At 40.2% G+C, this 23,134-nt stretch overlaps 1 protein-coding gene across 2 annotated transcripts in view; it reads left to right on the top strand.

Annotated features, from left to right (window-relative positions):
* BABAM2 (BRISC and BRCA1 A complex member 2) overlaps positions 1–12,864 on the top strand; it is a 161,437-nt gene extending 148,573 nt beyond the window's left edge. For both annotated transcript variants that reach the window (XM_059467426.1, XM_059467425.1), the window contains exon 12: positions 11,215–12,864. In XM_059467426.1, coding sequence (XP_059323409.1) covers positions 11,215–11,278 — 64 coding nt within the window. In that variant the 3' untranslated portion in view covers positions 11,279–12,864. The remainder of the gene's footprint in view (positions 1–11,214) is intronic.
* Positions 12,865–23,134: the final 10,270 nt, after the last annotated feature.

Genomic DNA, 23,134 nt, shown 5'->3' with positions numbered 1-23,134 from the left:
GTAGCAGTGGATGCCTGTAGAAAAGCATGGCAGAGCATGTAGTCATATTTCCATTGTATGTTCTACCATCCTCAAGGATTTCTTTATGCAGTACTGGTACATTTCTGTTAAGTAATCTTACCTAGCTTTCCTTCTATTCGCTTGCTTTTTGAACCAACAGCATAACATCATGAAATTCTGTGGCAAGGGATCACACAGGTGTGGTGTGAATAACAAACTCTGTTGGCTTTTTGCATTCCTGCCTCCTCCTAGCTCAAGTTGCTGTTACCCTTTACCTTTTGTATGAAGAGAGGCAGCAAATAGTTAATCTATTGATCCCCTCCATAACCTTTGTTATATGATCCTCCATTTCTCTTGCTCTGCTCACTCCTTCCTTCTCCAGAACCTCTCCATCTTTCTAGTCACTCTTGTCCTGCTTCTTTCTCCCTTTACTGTTTCTGTGATTTTCCTTCTGTTTCCTTTTCTGTTACTCACCATGCGTTTATATGGTGGTGTAGTGGTATTGTCTGATTTACTCTTTATTCTGCTTCTAACAGCATCTGATTTTGTTTTTTGCATACAAATGAAGGCTAGTTACAGTGTCATTTTAGCACCAACATCTCCTTTCTAACAGTTTTTCAGAGCCTATGTTTTTTGTGGTAGTAAAATTATGTCTTTTTCCTCACATATTTCTCCTTTCATGTCTGTCAACACTGACAAACCTGGTATGTTATCTCCCAGTTATCCCACCTGGTATGTTATCTCACAGTCTCCTAGTACTGTAAGAACTATCTGCAGTTCCTCATAATTGTGCCCTATTTTCCTTCCCTGACTAAATTGTTAACACTAACAGACTTTTCAATCTTCCATTGCTCACTTCTTCATATCATGTAGGAATATGAACAACACAGGTCAGAACACCCATTTCTGTGCATTCCTCAGGTGACTTCCCCCAAATGGTATTCATCATTTATTCCTGTCCTTTTCTTTGTATCTTGGCCTGCTCTTTATCTACTCATGGATCTTTTCTCCTTCTGTAGTAATTCAGGGGTTTTTATGCCTTTGAAAAACTTTCCCAAATACCTGTAGGTAAGTTGAGCAGTGGGTGTCACTTGAATTTTTCTTGTCCATGTGGTTTTGATACCTTAAGTAAATAGGAGACTTGAGAAGCACAAGTTTGGCTCCTACCCAGTATGTCATATTTACTCAAGTCCACTAATTTTGGACTATTTATGAATTTTTATAATAATTTCTATTAACAATCTCTACCAACTTGTAATGTATGGACATGAGATTCATTGAGTCATAGCTCCTATCCTCCCAGACCTCCAGACCTTTTTTTAATTGACATCACACTTCTCTGGTACCAAGCTGTTTTAAGCAGGAGGCTACAAGCTATTTAAGAGTTTAACTTTCTCACACTTGAGTTTCTCTGGAACTTGGGTGTGAATGTAATCTGGGGCTGCTGATTTGGTTGTATTTTGTTCATTTGTTCATTTCCTTTTTGGCTGACATATATGCATGAGTTGAATCTCTTGGTACATCTCTTGGAAGGCCAGATTCTGGTATAGCAACATCTTTAAGCACTTCCATTTCATTTATTCTTTGTGATTTTACTTCTCCTGAGTATTTTTACTTTTTAACCGCATTTTATATTGTTTGACAAGTGTGTATTTCGAGGGTCACAGTTAAATTGTTCCTCAAATTAATTTTCTATTTGTTTTATTCTGCTTTTACTTGTTAGTATAAAGGTTTATTTCTGCCTGGTTTTTCCCTTTGGATGGGTCTCCAATCTTCTGAGCATTCATTTTTACTTCTAATAGCAAATATATATCCTTTGAAAAGCAAAAAGAAACAAGTGCTTTCGTATGTTTTATATAATCACAGATGTGTGGCGTCTCATCTGTTTCCTTCTGACTGGTTTGTCCTAATGAATATCCAAGGAGGTTTCTTTTCTGCTTTGGTATGTTGCCTTCGGCCCCTGTTGATAAGCAATCTGGCAAAGCAAAGAGGATGGCATGATGAAATCAGTCCTTTCACCTGCAAGCAAACTTTGTTTTCAGGGATGCTGCTTGTCAGACTCGTTATGGATGCATCTGTGGTGTAACTCTTCATTTCTGCCTCTGAACTACTATTAAGGGATTCAATAATCTCTTAAAGATCATTCAAATTCTATTATTACTACTGTGAGCTCCTCTCTTCTTGAATTTCTGCACTTGTTTTTCCTTACAAGCTTCGCTCCTGAACATATCCTTGCCCAGTCTTTTCTGCTTTCTCTTGCTACTTATCACTACTTTCACACATTCTTTACCATGCCTTTTAAGCTTTGAAGAGGTTCCTAGTTGCATCTTGTCTCACATTGACTTTCTCCTTCAAATCTAATAAAAAGTTTATTAAATAATTGCTCTCCAACAGCACAGCTCATTGTGCATTTACACAGCCTAGATAAGAGGAAATAATATGTTCCTTGACTCTTTAAGAAGTTAACCTTTACCTGAAGTGGGAAAATATGGCTATGGCACTTCAGCAACTAGGAAAAATAGAGCAGACTTGTCATGCTGTAGCTCATAGGACTGGAAATTTCCTGCAAGTTAACAATATATTTAAAAAGACTCTATGAAGATTGAGTTTTTCCATGATGGCCTTGGAATATCATTCTCATGATCCACTGATAAGGAAACAGAGTGACCGTGCTGTGACCAAGATATTCCAGTGCACCCTTCACAGACACCCACTGCCCTGTGGGGAAAATGGAAGTTAAGAAAGCAGAAGCAAAGTTTGCTATGATCTAAGACCACAAACCTTCATCTGACTGAAGTACATCTATTTATGTACATTGTGGAGAAGGTGAAGGAAGTGAAGTGTTTTATCTCTTGAACTGACTGGCAAGCAGAAGGCATTGATGAAACTGTTTCAAAATGAGAAGTTCATTTTTCTGTGTGTGCTTTGGAACACATAGATTCACTGTGTCTATGCAATACACCTTTGTAAATTTTTAAAATATCTATATCAGAAATCTTTGAGACATTAAATACCAGAGTCTTGAGTTCCAGATGGTTTTTAAAAGTTGCTTTCATAGTTACTGGCCTTGGTCTGTATGAACTGATTCTGTCCAGCAGATGTAATTTCTATCTGTTATTGTCAGTAAAGGTCCGTGCATTTGGAGGACATGTATTCTTGGAATCAAAATTAGCATCTTTTACAAAGTGATAACCCTACTTATGCTGCTGCTTTAAAATAAACATTAATTGCCAGCCTACATGATGATCTGCAATCTTGGCTCCACAGCAGTTCCCTAGAACTCCCTTCCTTTATATTTTGCTTTTAGTCGGGTTGTTATATTTATGGTTGTTTCGTGCTTTGAACAGATTGTCAAAATTCATTTTGCTTTATGGTAAGTTGGGCAGCAAAGTCATCTTAATTTTTACAGCAGACCAGTGCTGAATTCTTCACTTTATTTATAAAACCATTTGATACCATAGGTTTTTGAAAATGAAGTAAAAATTTAATTTTTATTTCTATTTGCTTCTTATGGATTAAAGCTACCTGTTAATTCTGCAATCAGCAAATTGTTGAAAAACATGTCTAAATATAATAAATTTTTGTACCGTTCTGTGTGACTTGAATCAGAAATAACTTCTGGAGAAAAAAGATATTGCTAATAAAATAGAGAAAACAGCTTTTGGACATGAGTGAATATTAATGTTTAAACTTCTGATATGTACTTGGTTTCACTAGTTCTGCCACTTCTATTTCCTGTTACAATTTTGGTCTGTTTGTAATTTTGGAGTCAGGTTTCTGTCATGCAGTATAATAAACTGAGCTAGCTGTATTTCTTAAAAACTTGCATGTTGGTGGCTGCCCACTGCAGATCTGCAGATCTCTTGATGCTTGATTACTGTTCTGTCTGTCCATGAGCCTGGCTGCACAGTCAATGCCTTGCATGGACTGGCAGGTAGAAACAGGCAAAAAAGTTTTCTAATCTCCTTGTGGGTAATTCACAATAAAAGGAGCTAGAGAGAGAGAAATATTAGAAGAGGAAGAAGGATTGTGATGCAATTTTTTTTTTGGCACACAGAAAAAAAATTGCTCGCAGCTTAATGGTGTTGTGCACTGGCTCCTTTGTACATTTGTGTGTTTAGCCAGTTACAGTAGCAGAAATTTAAGAACTATTGTCTTGCTGTTGTATAAACACTTCAGATGTTTGCTTGGCACCACCAGTTCTGGAGATGTGTAAAATGGAGAACTGTGTAGACATTGTGTTTCACATAAAAGCAAAATATTTGCTATAGATAAAGCTGCCTCTTAAGGAAATTCTAAACCACATCCCAAAGAGCATAGCATCAAGAAGCTTAGTTTAGAAACATGAATACATACCAAGTATCGTGATGTGTATTTGAAGTGAGAAAGAAATCCTGGAAGGTACCTATTTCATTCTGCTGCTGTGCTTGGATAAGTTTTTGTAATACTCAGATTTGAATGGTGATTTAGAAATGCTGCTGTCTCCTGAGTGCCTTGTGCATTCCATAATAGTCCTGATTTTCATTAGCTCCTGAGCCTTTGCCACTTGGCACCTGGCCCTGCCTGCTACAGCCCAGTTCCAGCTGGGCAATCCAAAGTTACAGTGCTGAGAACTGTTTCTCACTTCAGTTTTTGTAACATCTTAGATGTGGAGACAATGATACAACCATCATTTTCTCCTAACAGAGGTGTCACGGAATGTCTGCTGTAGAGTTACTCTCCTGTTACCCCAAAGCAGGAGATGGGCTGATTCAGCTTTGCTGTGAGTGCTCATGTATCTTCCTGGTGAGGAATGCTGTGGAAGTGCCTATGAATAAATAGACAACATGGTTCACCCAATGGAAATATGTTTTTAATGCACTATATATGATGAAAATAGCAAAGAGGTTCAAATGTCTCATGTCTGTGTTTAAAAGGAAAAAGCAGCCCCTCAAACATTGGCATGAGGCCTGTGGAAGGAATGGGCTTTCTGTAGACATCCACACTTTTGTGTTCAGCCCTTCCTCAGTGCAAGGCATAGAGATGCTGGAGGAGGGCATGAGCAGGGGTTAAGGACATAATGAGCAGTCATATGGAATATGACCTAAATACATACCCACTGTTGGAATTAATGCACCAATTTATTAGTTTGAGTTCCTTTTGTTAATTAGTGGTAATCGTGTTGAATTAGGTAGCTCCTGACAAAAGGAATTTAGAAAGAAAACTTATATCTGTAAAAAAAAGACTGGTTGGCATCTTTGATTATGTTCTGCCAGAAAAAAATAGGAAATCTTAGAAAGTTTTGAAGGTTATGGTAAATAGGAGATGAATTTTTAGGGGTTACATGAACCAAATCAGCTGGATGTGCCTGTGTGGTCATGGGAGGACAAAGCCTCTCATCTGGCATCCAGAAGGTATTGTTGTAGGTGTTCAGTATTTTCAAAACAAGTTTTCACTGTGTTAAAACAAGTTTCAACAGGAACACAAAAATACAAAGGCACACTACATATGTATGTGTGATCCATGCAAAAATACTTTGTACTTCAGAAAGTGAGTAATCAGGTGATGTTGATGAAGCCTGAAGAAACTCTTTTATAATTCTAATATGTCTATAGTGTTGAAATAGTTTATATAACAAGATTTTATTGCAAAGTGTCAGCATAATAATACTAGACTGGAAGGAATAGGTCAAAAACCTCAAGAAGCCTCAGTCTGTCCTTCACTCTGACCTATACCCTTCTTAATTCCTGTTTTCACCAAATTTAATTGAAATAACAAATTTAATTGAAAGAGCAATTTAATTGCTGTTCCGGCTAATTTATGAAGATCAGTCATCTATAGAGTTGATGTTGTTCTATCAGGATTCAGTGGATTTGAAGAAACTTGTAGATGTCTTGAAGCAGTTCTTCTAAGGTACAGCAGGAAAGAAATAGGGGATGCAAAATGATGTAAATCCTAGAGGTACAATTCCTTTAAAAGAAGTGGACAGCTGTTGGGACAGATGCCTGGGATTCTTGGTTGTATCTCATGCAGCTGGACAGGATACAATTCAGTCCTTACCTCAGTCCCAGGATTATTCAAACAAACTCAATTTACCTGCTGAACAATTCAGACAATAGAGAACTACTGAGGAGAATGGGGTACTAAATACAGACCTTACTCCAGAAGACTTGGAAGGATTAAGTAGAGTTATTCAGAGATCATCATGACTACAGGAGTGCCTGCCCAAGTCAGATCTATTAACTTGAAAAGTTTTAGAAAATAATTCATACATATTATGTATGCCTTGCCTAGAGTAGGAGAAATTTGATGTATTTGTCAAAAACACTGGCTACTATGATTTTGACTACACTAAGGGTCTATAATTAGAGCCAGATATTTACAGAATTAAATATCTGTTGCAGTACTTACTAAAATATTGAAATAATGGGTAGTATTTAAGAATAAAGTTTGCTCTCAAAGCCAGTAGTAGAAAAAAATTCCAAATGTGAGTCTGCCTTCAGACGAGAAGGAACACAACACGTGTGCCTGATGCAGTGGGAGAAGGTCTCTATGTCTTTGTGAAAAGATGAAGATTGTAGCTCAGGGGCTTTAATTTGCCAGTAAGGACGCTGTGCTGGTAGTAGAAGTGTTGCTGTACTGCCAAGTCTGTTCTTGATGTGGACCATCATGATGACTTCATCCCCTTCATTTTCCTCAGATCATCTCTTGATGGAAAAAGCACTTGAAAGTCCCACATCTTGAGCTGAAACAAATACAACATGAGTGCAAATAGGGCTAGCATGGGTGAATTTGAGATCAGCATGCTGGAAATCTTGGCAGTTATAAACTGAGGAGTTTAAGGGGAATATATTTTGTGAATGACTCGGGAAGATGATTCATCACCCCATGATGATTGTCCTTGTCCCAGACATAAAAAGCAGAAATCTCATTGGTACAACATTTTGTACGCTTTTTTCTTCACAGAGTTTGAGTCTTGATCTTCTGCTCTGAATTTGCCACATGAAGATTTTAAGAGAAATAGAAACACCTAAGCAACTCTTTTAACTTTATTACACCAGCAGCAGTAACTAGAACACACTTGTATAGCTGGCTATAGTACCAGTCCAGCAAAAGCAACAGCAGAAATTGAGTGTGTTGGTGTGAGAATGCTATCACCATAAATATATGGGAAATGTTGTTTGATGGGAGATTGCAGCTACCTAATTTTAAATCTTTGCAGATTTTCAGCATAGATATGTGAAAGCAAAAGGTATTATCAAGTGGTCAGTGCAGATTTTCTACCAACTGCATTTAAAAAACCCAGCACTAAATTACTCTGGGGAAAAAACAGTACAATTACAATGAAATTTCACAAAAGCATGTGAATTCTGAGTCAAGTATGTTTTAAGCACAGCAAACCCACACCCTGGGATTTAGACATGTATGGGCTTCTGGAGACCTTGTACCACACTCAGTGTTTCATATCACTGGGAAATATGTAAACAGCAGGTGAGCCAATTCTGCCTTCTTTTAGATACTTACCACTTGCAATTACAGCAAGACTTTCTTTCCACTGGATAATAAAGTGAAGGAAAGAGAAGTGCTTTACTCTCAACAGATGTCCTTGAGCATAGCACCTGGAATTCATTGTACTATGTCAAGTATATATAGTGGTTAACTACAGCAAAATGTGTTGTTTTCTGGAGTGATGAAGAAAAATTTCCATGGAAACCTCATAACTTACTACCTTGAACTTGGAGAATGACCATTTGAGGGAATAAAAATGAATAGACAAAAAACAATGGAGTCTTATAAGAAGCTCAACAAAGTGTTAGACATGTGCCCGTAAGTGTATGAAGATTGGCACCCACTCTAGGCTGAAAAGAAAGCAACTTTTTAAACACTGTTTAAGCTGGTATCAAAACCATTGTGAGAAGGATGCAACAGTTAGTGTGGGTTTTACTTTCTTTCCATGAGTGTTGATTGTACTCTACACTCACGTGAAGAATATCTGTGTACTTTGTACAAATGAGTTTCCCTGTACTTACAGGAGAATTTATGCAGGTCTTCTGAGCTTGCTATAAGGTCAGTGTGATGCAGACCCACCAAGAACATGGCAGATGAAAGCTGGAGAAAGAAGGATCCCCATCTTTCCCAGAAAGGAGAAAAGGCATTGATCAAAAGCTGATTTCTGCCATTTGACAGAGCCCTGAGAGACCATAGGTCAAATTAGCTTTCCTCACCTTCAGTGTAATTCAACAGGTACCTAAATTACTGTTGTTGGGTTTTTTAATAACAGTTCTTCAGAGCTGAAAAACATATCTAGTGTATATAAAAGCAATAATTTCAAAATAGTTTGGAGATAACTTAAGAACATCATGTGGCAAAGTTTCTGAAAAAAAACTTTTCAGATACTTGTAATGAATCCCTATGGTATAGCACAGATCATAGTTATTAGAGGTGTAATTCATGTGAATGTGTTAATATGAATAGAGTATGAGAAATGTATCTTTATCCAAAGTTCATGTTTATATTCACTCTTTCTCTGTGCCTGTACATACAGGATGCTGAGCATGAATGTTGTCTCTTGATGTAAAATCTTTGTATAAGGAATAGCATTGCATATGAAAGATGCCTTTACCATGCAGTCTATAGCAGAGTATTGTCCTTCAAAAGACTTTATATTTCTCTCAAAATTATTTCGTGTCATCTGTCGTGACATAATATTTTGTGTTATGGTCCTATTTAGGCAGAAACATGTGTACTTTGATTTCAATGCCAGATGGTCAATAGATGAAACTTACTCAGAAGGTGATTGCTGCTTCTTTTCCTCCTTACTGGTGACCTCTGCAGAGATTGTTGTAACTAAAATGTTGTAATTTCCATTTCACAGGAAATTCAGGTACTTTAACACAGGGTTTTGTCCCAAACTTTGGGATGAAAAGAAAAAATTTAGAAAAGAGTTTTCAGTGTTCATTAAGGAGTTTCACTTACCTTCTCCTACTTTCCCATCTTTCCTCCTCAATCTACTAAATGTGCTGTAGCTGGGACAGTCCTATCAGGCACACTGGGCTTTTGAATCTCTTAGCAGGGCCTGGTTTGGTTTAGTGTGGGGGGGTGAAGGGAGCAGTGTTTATTTTTTTGTAGTAGGTGTGATGAACCATAATTATCTCTGATTTTGTTTCATCTGAGATACTTAAGGTGTATGGGAGAGGGAGAGAAATGGAGGAACATAACCTGAGTACACTTGTGGTACTGCATTTGCTTCAGTCTGGACAAGACCAAAATGATAAGAGCAACTTTAAGCATGTACTTTAGGTACAAAAAGAAAAAAGCAGACATTTGAAATGATGATGTACTAAAGGAATTTTTGTAGTGTATGGAACATTGCCAAGAGGTTCATATGAACTACCAGTGACATAACGTCTTTTTTGACACAGTACATCTGATCAGAATGTAGGGGGGGTGTTAGACTTGGTTTTGCAGGAATGGATACAAGCTCTCCTGCAGAAATCAGTGAAAAGAAAGGATGCAAGTGTAGATAAAGTTGGTGTGGGAGGATGTTTGTGGTATCATAAGCATTCATTCTGGATTTTACCTAACAGAAAAGGCATATATAATTACTGCATATAATGAACTAAGTGTGGGTTTAATACAAAGCACAGAAATGCTATGGAGAAAAAGAAATAAAATGTAGGAAAATAATTCTGATTGTATCCCATTTAATGATTAAGAATTTCTACAGTTTTGGAAGAAGGAAGTTTTAAGTAACATTTATCAAGTTGATTAAGATCACGTGCATGAAGAGAGTCTGCAGAGGAGGTATCAAAGGGGAAGGGGGAAGCTGTTTAAAAGAAGCAAGCAGAGAAGCATAATTAAATGTTAGAAGAGATAAAGCAAGGACAAGTAAAAAGGATAGGTCCTGACATTGACAACATGCAGTAAGTACTCCATGAGCTAGCAAAACACGTAGAATTAAACAGGACTTACAAAAGCTACAATTTCAAAGGTATGGCAGAAAAAACACAAATACAGAAATGGCACCCAGCTGTTGAGATCAGGGGACAGGGATGCCTTCTCAGCTGGTTTATGTTTGTGTGTGCCAGCAGGAACAATCACTTTTGCAGGCATGATTATGAGGGTTGTTTTCTGAACTTTGCTTCAATAAACCAAAGTGTGTTCTGTAAATACACAGCACAATCTGTATATGCTATAAAATGTGTGTGCTGGTTGTCCTCTTTATTATGGTTGTTTCCATTTCTGGGATCAGCTCCTCAGTCCAGAAATGCTTTTACTTTCCATTGCTCTTTTAACCTTTGGACAGCATCTCATATGTATTTATATCTTGTGCACAAAAGCTGACTGCAGCTATCTGTTAATTAATTTGCCAGGCACAACCTCACAAAGAGAGAGGAGCATTCCCTTCGTGGTCCTGCAAGGTTTTTAGGTGTGAGGAAGTATGGTTGCTGTTCAGTGATTGCCAAAGCTTCTAGTGCAGTTATGAAACACATCATGATTGTGAACCTGATCAGTGTGTGTTTGCTTCAGGAGGTAAACCAGCTGAGAGATCAGGAATCTAATAAATAACATTGCAGCTTTAGATTTCTTCTTAGTGAGAACATGAGAGAAATTTATGGAGATCAGTGATAGAAATAGAAAACAAAATTTAAAAAAAATAGAGAAATTGAAAGTTTGGTGCAAAATGCAGTAGGCAGAAACCAAAGGCAAAATGATAAAGCAGCTTCTAATATAACTGGCAAATAAAGGGCATCCCTGGATCTCAGCAAAAAAATCTCAAAGGTACAGTTCTAACTCAATTTTGGATATGTAGGATTAGCTCATTTTATGGATTTATGAGTCGCTTGATCCTTTGCAAAGAAGATAGACTACCAAAATATACAAAGTACACTTTAAAAAGAGCATTATCCTATAAATGTTGAAGTTTAATAAAAGGACTTACCATTCATACAATGTTATTAGTATTTATTTGCTGCATTTCATGTAAACTGCTGCCATCAGCAGTGACAGTATTGTGTCAAGGTTTGTGAGACAGATAAAGAGCTTATCTCCTACACGTATTCTGACTTCACTCTTTTCCTGCTCCATTGCCTTGTCTGTCTTTGGGCCTTTTGTACCATATGTGAAGCCTTCTCCACATAGGGGAAATAGAAAACATGGGAAACATCAAGTGCTTCAATTCATGCTTTTAAGATTACTCCTTCCTAATAATATATTTTCTGTTCTTTTCACTAGGACATATTTCAAGACATTTGTCCCTCAGTTCCAGGAGGCAGCATTTGCTAATGGGAAACTTTAGACAGCTTTGGGCATGGAAACTACACTGGACAGATCCTTCAGTCTGCACATGTCAGCCCAGAAGAAGGATGCCTGGAAATGGGTTGGACTGTCTTGATAAGTGCTTTCTTGCCTCTGAACTGGTTTTGGTAGCTTCAGTTTATGAAACAAAGACCTCACTAGCATGCTTAGAACTGAATATTTGATATTAGTCCTGTCCCTTTGCCTGTGCCACCACCATTCCTTTATATATCTATTGGATTAAATTTAAAAAGGTGTGTATTGATAGGATAACACTTCCTTGTGCCAACAATGTCCTGTATGTTATGCCTTGTTTCCTCATCTTCAGATGGTCTAAACTGGACTGCTCTTCCCCATGGAAATATGCTGTAATGTGTACATTTAGTTAACATTTTCAGCTCACCCTAAGGAAACACAAAACTGCCGTATGTACCAGGAATGCCTAATGGACTGTACAGTGCCATATTCTGTATGCCTCAGAGGTTTGTGTCTCACTGTGGTTGTGACTCTCACAGGTGTGGATATGAGTCGCACACTTCAATTCTCAGTGCCTTTCCAGTTGGTCTGAAGTTAATATGGCAAGGTGTTTGAGGTTTGGTGGTTTTTCTAATACTTCTGTTGAAAGCTCATTTTATGTGAAATGTTAGGTTTTTATGCTTTGTTTTCATTTCCAGTTGTACAATTTTGTTGTTTTCCTAATGAGTGCCCCTTGCCACTACAAAAACGTTCTGTTTCTATCGTACCAACATGCAAGTAACTAGTTATATAAACCAGTATAACAAAATAAAGCTCTTTCATAGACCTGTAGTTTTTCCAAATAAGATAAATACTGTTAAGAGGCAAACTTTCAACAAAGGAATGAGTGATGTCTTGGAAAATAGCTGATGAAATAATGCAGGGCTATAGGTATTTAGCTTAATGCTTAAGTTCAGCATATCTTCTCAGAAAATATTTTTAAGTGTATATAACTGGAAACATTACCTCCCCTAATTCTGAAATGCCAAATGGAAAATCCTGCCTATTCATCCTTTCTTTCCTGCTTGTGTCAGGCACACCAGTTGGGACTATGGTCACAATGTCACTTCCCCAATTAATTTGTGAATAGACCAAGGTACTTTCCAGTAAGGAATAAAATTAACAGAGTATGTTGGCTTATAAATGGTATCTGGAAAATGTGCCCTACTTCTGCTAAATACAAGGAACTAAATGAATAGTATGCAGATGATACAGTGGAACTGGAAAATATTTTATTTTAAATTATACACTGTGGCATCACATGCAAGGAAGTCTCTCAAGCTGCTTGATTGGCAGTATTCTCCTACCCTTTCTACAACTTGTTATTTGGCATGAAAAGTAGTGCTTTTCAGGGTTTATATTCACCTAGGAAATACAGATGGGGTTTGCGTCGTGAAGCTTAATAATTAAGAATTATGCAAATAATTTGCCTCTAGAAACTACAAGTATTTTTGGCTAGTTTGTGAGCAAAATTTAGTTTATGTTTAATACTGAAGTTCTTGGCTGAAAATTAAGCTGCAAACAAAATCTGTATTGTAAGAATAAATAAAAGAATAAGAAGTTTTGTTGTAAGTCTGCAGAGAAGGCGTATTCTGTGCTGTGACCCACCCCCTTGTGATTCTCAGTACATTATCTGAGCACTGTCCACAGTTTCAAAGGTCTGAGCCTGAATTCCCTCTGTGGTGACACTGCATGAGGCTTTGCCATGCTTAGAGCAGATGTGGGAGGTTATCACTGGTTGGGGGCTGTGTACAAATTACAAATAGGATGGGATTGTTAGGAATGCATTTTGAGTTGTTTTATTTTTCAGCATTAGTTCCATTACGTGGTTATGACAATGGGAAGATGTTATTAGTTCACATCTTAGGCAGTAGATCAAGAACTTAATGTTACAACTTATTTTAAAAGTTTTTTGACTAATTACACAAAGTAAAAGCCTATTGACAGTAGTTTTATTTAACTACTATAAGCACTCTTACTTTTGGTTAAAACAATGCTTACTTATTTTAAATACAATACTTGATTGTAAGCTTTAAAACACAATGTACAGAGTTTTACTATTAAGGTTAGAACTTTTTAATATTTTGCTAGGTATACTTTTTTGTAGATTAGGGAGTTATTTTAGATAAGTGTTAATACACAGACTATTGGGTTTTTTGGTTTTTTTTTACTTTTTACATAATTTTTTGCTGACTTATTTTATGGCTACTGCTTAGCCCTAATTTCACTTTTGCTGTTTCTGAGGTTTTCTTTTTGTAGCTCTCTTAAAACTTTCTGATTTTATGGATCCTCACAGAAAGTAATGGTTTTATGTGAAAAGCAAAATCAAAACTGAACAACCTCATGTGACTAAGAACAAAATATTTTTTAGTATACTGGGATGATCTCACATCTACATTTCTTCAGGTAAAAGCCAAAGCCACAGACACATGTTCAAGAACAAGCCAACCTTGTGAATGGGGTGGGAGAGGAAGGGTGGCTAATGAAAAACATTTCTTCTCATAGCATTCTAAATCTGATAGAAACAATCACTAGACATCTTCAAAAGGTATAAACCAAACCCTTAGGTTGCATCAGTACATTCCTGGAATCTTACATTTTATAACTTTGTCTTTGATTCAGTGTTATACAGATTGCTCCACGAGCACAGTGTTTGCTTTATGTACCTGATTGCCCAAGTGGCACGAGTTAGTTATTTATTTTTTTAGCTTCTCAGAAGTTGCCATACTTCAAGGGCTAGCAATTGCAAGATAGTTTGAAAAGAGGTCCACTCTTCAGAATTCAGATTTATTCCCAACCAAAAATGCATCCTTCACCTCAGTCCTAGTAATTTTGGTCAATGAACTGCTTTATTATTAAAGAGTTTTAGAAGCCACATAAGAAAGCATTTTTAGGGTACAAAAAGCCTAAAGCAGGAATTCATTGTGTTGAATTCAACAGATTGACCAACTTTTCACAACATACATAGAAACAAGTCAATTGTTTCAGTCTAATTTTAATGTCATGCTACAATTGCTAGTATTTTGGGATAGGAAACAAAAGGTAAAAATTATGAAAAACTGTACTGTTTGTATTTAAATTTCAGATTAGAAGAAAAGGCATTTTAGTACACTAAATGAATGTTTTCTTTATTTCAAGGTCACCCTTCACTCTTTGACCTACATGCATCCCTTTCCAATAGTTCTCAAAAGTACAACTATTTTTTGGATATTTTATTTTCTTTCTAATAGCTCTTAGAAGTATATAAGCTCTCCAAATGGGGTATTGAGAGGAGAGACACTGAAATTAATGGGAGCTTCTCTCCAGGAGAATTGCCATATAAATACTACACCAGAAGAGAAGGTTCATTTGAATAATTTTGTATCAAACCAAGTATCCACTGAAGGCATTTATGTTAGCCACAAAAGTTGGGATCTGATGAGCTGGAGTTATTTCTGTTATCTCCTGTTTTATTATAATTTCCATTGTGGCCAGTTTAACAGCACTGGGACTCTCAGCACTTCCTTCCCTATTATGTGATACATGCAATTGAAGGGAGCAGTCAGACCTAGGCTATTTTCCCTGGCTTATGAGAACCACAAAATGTAGGAGAAAAATAGCAATATTGCAAATGTATTGAAAAGCCTAAACTCTACACTGTCCTAGCTCTAAGCCCTGCTAATGCACGGTTTTCCAAAGGTCCTTAAATCACTAACTTAGAGTGAAGCCTTTATCCATCTGCATACATAATCCACTGTCCTAGAAGTAATACCAAATCTTACGGATTCAAAGTCAGACTTTTTGTGAACTTGCTGGAAAGACTGGACAAACAGCTGGAAGAATAAATAAAAGGTAACTATACCCTACATTGTTTGGCCTTCATTGATCTTTCCATTGTGCTGGCCACTGCTTTGTTGACTGGCAATTTTCATTTGCTGAATTGGCACATTTTGGTATTGTCACTGTCCTTGAACATCCTCCCATTCATGCAGAGAGTAGACTTGAGTCAGTTCTCGAGAAAAGATCATTGCTGGAGTTAGCATGGATCTCCTGTGCATTGTGAAAGCCTCCCTAGGGATGTTTCTCCGTATGTTCCCTTTCTCTCATCCTGTCTGGAGCCTACAGCAATAATTCATCTTTGGTGAATCAGTCAGTGGATGGGATTTAGCCATGAAGTGCAGTACTTTAAGTCTCACTTCAGGTGGTTTTACACAGAGACTTCCTACCTAGGAAAGAGAGGATTAGATCTGGAGTGCTCTCCTTTGAGCAGTGCCCCCTCATACAAGGCTGGGGGTTTAGAGAGCTCAGAAACCTGTGTAAGCGATGAGCAGGCACTGCAGCTCAGGCATCCTCCTGTGTCAGTTCCCTTAACCCAGGGAGCAGCAGGCAGTGCAGACCTGTAGCAGCCCCTGAGGGTCACCAGAGCAGGTGTGAAACTCATTTCTAGTGCCGTGTCTGTGCAGCAGTGACGTGGGGATGAAGGGGCAGTGCTTTGTCCGTGCAGAAGGGGAGTTTCTCACCTTTCTGGCTTTGTGAGATGTGCTGCAAGGAGGTAGCAAGCTTTGGACACAGCTTATGACCACAATTGTTAATTATGGGGCGCTGTTCCTTGCCCTGCAAAGCAAATGAAGTCTTGTGACCAAGCTGAACTGCCAGTGAACACTCTTCCCTTAAATTACTTTTGTCTCTGTAATTGATGCTTGTAACGCTCATTGAACCTAAAAGTTACTCTTACTTCTTACATGTTACTGAAAATCCCTTGAGTTGTCTCCTTTCCAGTTTTTATTTTCAGGTCTCTGTCCTCCTCTGGAACAATTTTGCTTCATCCTTACTAGTTACTGCTATTTTAAGCAAACTTGAGTTCTTTCTTTTAACAAGGCAACAAGGTATATGCCAACATCTTGTGGGCCTACATTAATTTTTTTTCTGAAGAAATAAGTGGAAGGGTTTTTTTATATACTAAGCCAAGTGTTGTGTTCTCCACAAGAGAAGAATTCTGAGGAAAGGCTGTTACCAGATCAGAGAGGATAATCATGCTGATGGCACTGGGTACATTTTTTTTTACCAACTCTTCATTTAATTTCCATGTTAGCAAGTTAGCAGAGGCAAAGTGAATTGTCCTTTCCTGAAGGAAGCCTGCACCTAAATAAAGCATTGATCAGACACTATCTTTTCCTGTTTATACTTTGCATCAATAGGTTTACCCCTACAAGGAAAGCCAGTAAGTCTGAAAAATGTCTATAAACAGTGCAGGTTTTATTTTAATATTTTATTTTACCGATTTCTGTAGATTCAGAGAATAATTTCAAACTTTGGTCTGGGGGAAGGTAAACAATACAAATATCAGAAACATGCAAGTCATTTTAGCTATGTAGGAAATAAAAATCTAGCAGTCAAATTATTATTCTGGAAGAACTCAAGGGCTCTGCCATGTATTTCTAAGCATGTGCCTTGAAAGGCACATGCTTGGTATGTAGGTGATTTTAGTCCTGCTTTTCTCATTCTATTCACTGTCTGATGTTACAAAGCTCAGTTCTTGGTTCCAAGGCACTGCACAAACACCATTTTGTTGAAGTGGTAGTTACCAAGCAAAAAGGCAAGGGGGGAAACCAGAATCAGCTGCTGAAAATAGGTCTTAAATCATCAAGAAAACAGAAAGGAAGCAAGGTTTGGCATCTGCCCTGCCACTTGCTGAGTCTACAATATATGGGCCTTTAAATGTGCACCGAGTACAAAATACAGGAGGTTTTTCTTGCAGTGCTGAAGAATAAATGCAGTTCTAAACAACAGGAAGTAAAGCAAGCATTTCATTGCAAAATACATATTACAAGTCTAACATTATTTGTGTCTACAGCTCCCTGTGTTTCTCCTGTCACCAGAAAGGGTGAAGAATTAATGCTTCGTGCTGCAGCTGCCCACAGTGAAAATTGATCCTTGGGGTACCCATGTTTTCATCCAACTCTAGTTAAACCCTGATGATGCTTTTTCTGTCCCTGAGGATGGCAAAGCAGTACTAGGGAGCAGCAAATCTTACACTGTCAGGGGTTTCTGTTCCACTGCTGCTCCATTTCAAGCCCTTGATTTGGGTGGGGCGAGTACTTTGTGAGCCTTCAAGCCTGCCAGCAATCAGGGTACATTTTATTTCCTCGTTGTTTGTTTGACATGGTTCAAGCTGATCCTAATTTGACATCCTGTTTCCCTTATTCCACTGTCCCTTTCAGCAAAATTTTTTCAGTGCTCATTTAAAAACCAGAGCTGTTGAGGTTCCTTGTGTCTTTCACAGGGGATGTAGCACTGGTGCAAGAGTAGCAGCTCGAGGTTGGAGCTGTGCATTTCTCCTCTGAACTGCAGCATCAGCAGCAGCCCAAGCGTTGCACAGCCCTCCCAGCAAAGCTCACTTGAGCTTTATGTGACAGCCTGGCAGCCTGGGGTGACAAAAGCCCAGACCCATTCTTCACTTTTCCCCAGGGCAGCAGCAAAAGGGTCTCTGCTGGCTCAGGTGCTGTGTGATCCCGGCTGCAGGAGGTAACAGGCTTTGGCTGCTCATCAGCAGGGACCAGGCTCGTTTGTGTGCCCCACACAGGAGCTGTGCCAGGGGCAATGCCACCCTGCTGATGCTGCTGAAGCCAGGCCTTTCCTCTTGCTGCCTCGATAGGCAAAGGCAGCTGCAAAATCCAGCTGCAATTCAAGCACAGCCCTGCCAGCTGGGGGTGATTTCTTGTGTGTTTTGGCCATCTGAGCCTGCTCTCTGCTGAAACAGACACTATTGGCAGGCTGTGTTTCCTAGACTTCCTGCACTCAGCTCCCTGTCCCTTGTATCCAGTGGCTGCTGTGTCTCAAGGCACCCATTTTCCTCTTGCCTATAGGGGAGCTCTCAGGCAGCTCACAGGTGAGCCAGGAAAGAGAATGGCATCTGCTGCTTTCAGCAAGAAAGAGGTGAGTTTGGGTGAATGAGTTTGGACTGTGAGAATTTGGCTTGTGTTCCTCAGAGCTCCCACAGCCCTGGGAGCCAAGAAGAAATGACAGCTTCTGTCTAATGGGGTCAGATAGTAAATGGAGCCATTTCCACACGGTGCTGGCTGGAATATAATTATACACTGGGCCGTGGCGTGTCTGGTCCTAATAGCACCCGGGCCTCTTGGAGTGACTCAGCTGCTGCTTGGGGCTAATTAGGGGCAGGTTGCACAAAAAACCCCCACAAATTGATCCTGCCTTCCTCTCCTCCAGTGGATGGGTGTTCAGCAACAACCTGGATTGCTCATACAAAGCTCATACAAAAAGGGTAAATGCCTGCTTGTGAGGAAAAGGCTTTTCAAAGCAAGACTGCAAAGAACACTCAGAGGTGCCTGGTTTGAAGAGGAGGTGGTGTCAGGGCATTGCTTGGGCAAACCTGATTCCCTGTCTCTGGCATTACCCATTGCAGGACTACTTTATAAGAGAGAATCAAAAATAACCTAATCACTTGGTTTGTCATGCTTGTGGGTGGCAGGACTATTTCTTCTGCATTTGTCATGGCCATTTTGTTGAATTGGGCATTATTTTTATTGTGGTGCTTTAGAAATGGATCATGGGTCATGGCTCTTTTCAGAAATGAACGGTGTATTCATGTGGCATTTCCTCCTGTGATATACTGTTGCAAAAGGGTTCCCACATTAGCTATACTGTGTGAAGTGTTTATGCTCTCTGCTCCTGAGATACTTTGGAGCAGGTCCAAGAATCAGGGAAGTTAATTCAGGGCAAACACTTAGAAGGTGATGTAGGTTACCAGCATCACTTTGTATAGACCCCCATGTTTGCTAAGACCTTGTACTTATTTTTAAGCATATACCTTAAAGAAACATCAGAAGTATCTCCCTGTGTCTAGTGTTAAATACACAGAATTAGGGAAGTTACAAGAAGCTGTTAAAATGGATTTGCAGGCAGTTTCATGACTGCTTCCTGCCAGGTCTATTGGATTGTACTTATGGGGAAGAATTACCAAAAATTCTGCCTTGAGAAGTGACACCATCAAGTGCACAAATCTCCAGGATACCAGGCCCTCAGCAGAGAGAATTTCCATGAGAACACGCAGTCCCACAGTGGAAGTGGTGCCCCCCAGAGGCTGGGGCTTCTCCCTGGAGACTGATGAGCCAGGAGCAGGCAAAGCCATGGTGGTCCTATCCAGCAACTGGAGATAGTCCTGCTTCAAGCAAAATGTGGGACTAAATGACCTGAAGACAAATCTTTCAGGCAACTTGGATGTGGTTTTCTTAATTTTTTAATGCTTCTGATACAGATCTAAGCACAAGCTATCTCCTTTAAAGATTGTTCGGAGGCAATAGTACTTGGAAACAAAACGAAGAGCATAAGTGGTGAGATTCATAAGTTTATTGTTTCTAACCATTTTTAGATCTTAGAAGGGCAAACAATAAAATTTAAATAAATTCAGTACTTTTTTAGTAATTTACTTGTGTTAGTAGGCATGGCTGCAAAAATGTGGCTGATATTTGTCCAACACAATGCTCTTAAGTAACTGCCTTAGCTAATTCTGAGCAGAGCAGCTCAGGTACTTGTTGATGCACTATAAATGTATTGCATCATCCCTTCATTTTTATGAAAGCTACCTTGATGTTGCTTTGAAGAAAAGCCGTGTTTGGATTGAAAGTAGGCTGGGCTCTGGTGCCAGTGCTCCGTGTATACAAACAAGATGCTTCTTCAGGGAGGAGCTAGGGCTGGAAACTGGTCCAACCTGCGTTGAATTCTGGTTGTTTAGACCACTTAAAGAGCAGTTCACAAACAGGAAAGAGTTAAAACCGAGTGAAATGAGCTGCTTTGTGGGCAAGGGTATCCGGGCAGACTGGCAATCGTGGCAAGAAGCCCTGTTCGTGCCAATCTGAGGGGCCTGTGTTTGCAGGGTAGTTAGCTTTTACATACTGACATCTTGCTATAGAAAAATAAGAATTGTTTTGAGGTTTGTCTTTGCACCTTGTCCTGCCACTCAAGATTAAATCTCTCAGACAAAACAAGCTGTTTGGGAGGCGGACCAAGAATGCCTTTACAGTGAAGAAAAATAAAAACACTCAGCCAACTGTGATTAACTATTGAATGCTAAACACTCCCTGGGTTTTGTTTATTTGTAGACTGTAGAAAAAGCTCACAAACGATGCCATGCTTTCAGTGTGAAAACACTTCAGCCTCTGCGTCCCTCTGTTGCTGGGGGAAGGAAAGGATTTTGTCCAAGCTGGTTCAGGAGGGGGCTTTTTTTTTTTTTTTTCATTTCTCGAAGCGTTGTTTATTTGTTTTTGCAAAGACGATGTACCCGGTTTCCTCCCATTGTGCCTATTCCTGCCTCCAGCTGTTCGAACCTGAGCTGGACTTTGGCTCCCTCCCCTCTCCCTCCACTGGGCAGGACAGGCTGAGAGCACCAGCTCAGGCACAGTGCTGCCAGATGCAGTGACACACACGGCATCCCTCTGTCTTCCAAATGCTGTCCAGATGAGCACAGTTGTCATTATTTTTTTTCTTTTAATTAAAAAAGAGCTAAGAAAGTGCCTGTGAGCAATTGCTTATTGCTTGCAGGCAGCTGTGAGCATCCCCAAGCTTTGAGGCAGCCTCTGGAAATGCCAGTGAAGGAGCCCAAGTCCTTTGCAATGTGCTTCGTGTGTATTTACCTGTTCATCTCAGCAAATGACAAGGTGTGCAGGTGTACAGCCAAGTTCTGGGTTTCAGGGAAGGGACAGAAAGTGGGTGCTGGCAGCCAGAGAGGGAGGGAGCAGAGGCTTCCTGGCACTGTGCTGCTGTGGGCCTGGAACTGCACTGCTGGGTTTGTGTTTGTGCTGGAAGGGCTGAAGGTGGAGGCCAGTACCTGGAATTGTGCAGGATTGCTCTTCAAGGTCAAGGAAATGCAGAAAATAAACAGTGTTAATTGGGAAAGAAAAACAGGATTATTAAGACTCCTTTGGCTCCAGTTTTCTAAATTGCAGGAGTCAAGGCGTTTGTATTTTGTCATTAACTTATTAGTGCATCTTTAAATGCAGTGCAGGACAGGTCTGTTGGGAATTTTAACATTTAAAGCTGCACTTCCAGCAGCACACAGTCATAACTGAGCTCTCTAAAGGAAGGACCATACTATGCAGCTTCTTAACATTGGTTATCACTTGAGTGCAGATTAAAGCACAGGCTCTGCAGTGGTGCCTTCTGGCATCCCAGTACCACGCATTTCATGATGGAAGCAGAATCCAGGGCTCCTCAGTCCCAACTGCCCAGGCTCAGTCTCCATCACTTAAGTAGTAAAACTGCAAAGGGGACTGTCCTAACAGCAGAACAGTCAGAAACAGGCAATGAGATTTGACCCAAATGGACTCAGACTTAGGAGCCAGTTGCCTTCTGTGAAACGTGAGCAGTTGTTTAATGCAGGATTAGGTGCTCCTTGGTACAGCCTTTTTCTCAGGCTTGGGCTAGAAAGCCTTTGGGTTCAGTTACTGCAGGTGTGATCAGGACACACCTGTATGCACAGATATGTCAGGGTTTGGGGGATTTTTGTTAGATTGAATTTTTTTTTCCTTTTTTTTTTTTCTTCTAGGGCTATTTAGCTTATTTGTTGACAGAAAATATGAAGCCAGTTCTGGCCACTCCCTGAAGTCACAGGGAACAGACTGCCAAATTAACTCTTCCCATCATTTTACTATGTGACTCTTTAAAGACAAACCAGGATCCAAACTCCAGTGCAGCAGTTTCTGTGTATGTGAGCAGCAGAACTGATAACATCTAATCAGCCTCTTTGCCAAGGCAAGACAGCAAGTAGTTCTTGCTTTATAACATTAAAAATGCTTTGTAGTTATATAGGACTTTTCATGTGAGGACATCAAAGTGCAGTACAGGTATTAATTAATTAATTAGGTTTCACAACACCCTTGTGAAGTATTTGTGTCCATTTTACAAACAAGGGACTGAGGCAGAAAGCAAGGATGTGATTTGTCCAGGCGCTCTGTGGCAGGACAGGAGCCAGGCCCAGCTGTGCTGCAGCCAGCAGTGCTGCTCCCACCCTGTCTGGGGCAGGGGGAAATGGGTGGGAAATGGCTCCATCCTCAGCCTGAGCCTCTCCCGCCACGTCCCACTGGCATTGCCTGGGAGCAGATGTCCCAGAAGGGCAGTGCAGAGGCTCCTGCTGCCCTGGCTCTGTCTCTGCGGCCCCCTGGCCTGTGGAGCCTGAGCTGGCACATCCCATCCAGGAGGGCAGAGTGGGAATGGCACAAGGCTGCAGGTAATGCCGTCCCTGAGAGACTCAGACTTTTCACCCCACTCCATCACCAGCAAAGCCAAGCCTTGAGTCACCAGGTGTGAGATTTCAGTCCTTTAGACTATTGCTAAGAGCTGGAAGGCTCTTGACACAGGTTGGGAACAGGCAGGGTATCCCCTGGGCTTGCTGTCAACCATCACCCACTTTGGCTGGCATCACCCAGGGCCAGGATGCTTCTTCACCTGCCTCTTGGGAGGCTCCAGCTGGTGCCAGTTGTGCTCAGCACCCATCTCCTGGTGACCTGCAGGAATGGGCCCTGCAGGAGGCAGCAGTCCTTGCCAGTCTTGTCAAAAACAAGGAAGCAAAGAAGAAGCTGCCATCATGACTCTGACATGGCTGAGAGGAGCCACCGTGCCAGCAGAACTCCTAAGGATTTCCCTTCAGCTCCAGCAAGGTGCCCAAACCCAGTGGGAGAAGGACAGTGCTCAATGGCTCCACCTCCTGCAAAACCTCTTGGAGGGCAGCACAAGCATGCCTGGGAGAAACAGGTTTGGGTGAGGGCAGCTCGTGGGCTGGGGCTGAGGGCAAGGGCCAGACTGGAAGCCTCTCTCCCAACAGGAGGAAGGTGGGGGAGAACTTGCATGC

Source organism: Ammospiza nelsoni, chromosome 3 (assembly GCF_027579445.1).
Source record: "Ammospiza nelsoni isolate bAmmNel1 chromosome 3, bAmmNel1.pri, whole genome shotgun sequence".
In the NCBI taxonomy this organism is placed as follows: Eukaryota; Metazoa; Chordata; class Aves; order Passeriformes; family Passerellidae; genus Ammospiza; species Ammospiza nelsoni.
Note: the sequence above shows the minus strand (reverse complement) of the source record. Positions and strands in the feature narration are given on the sequence as shown.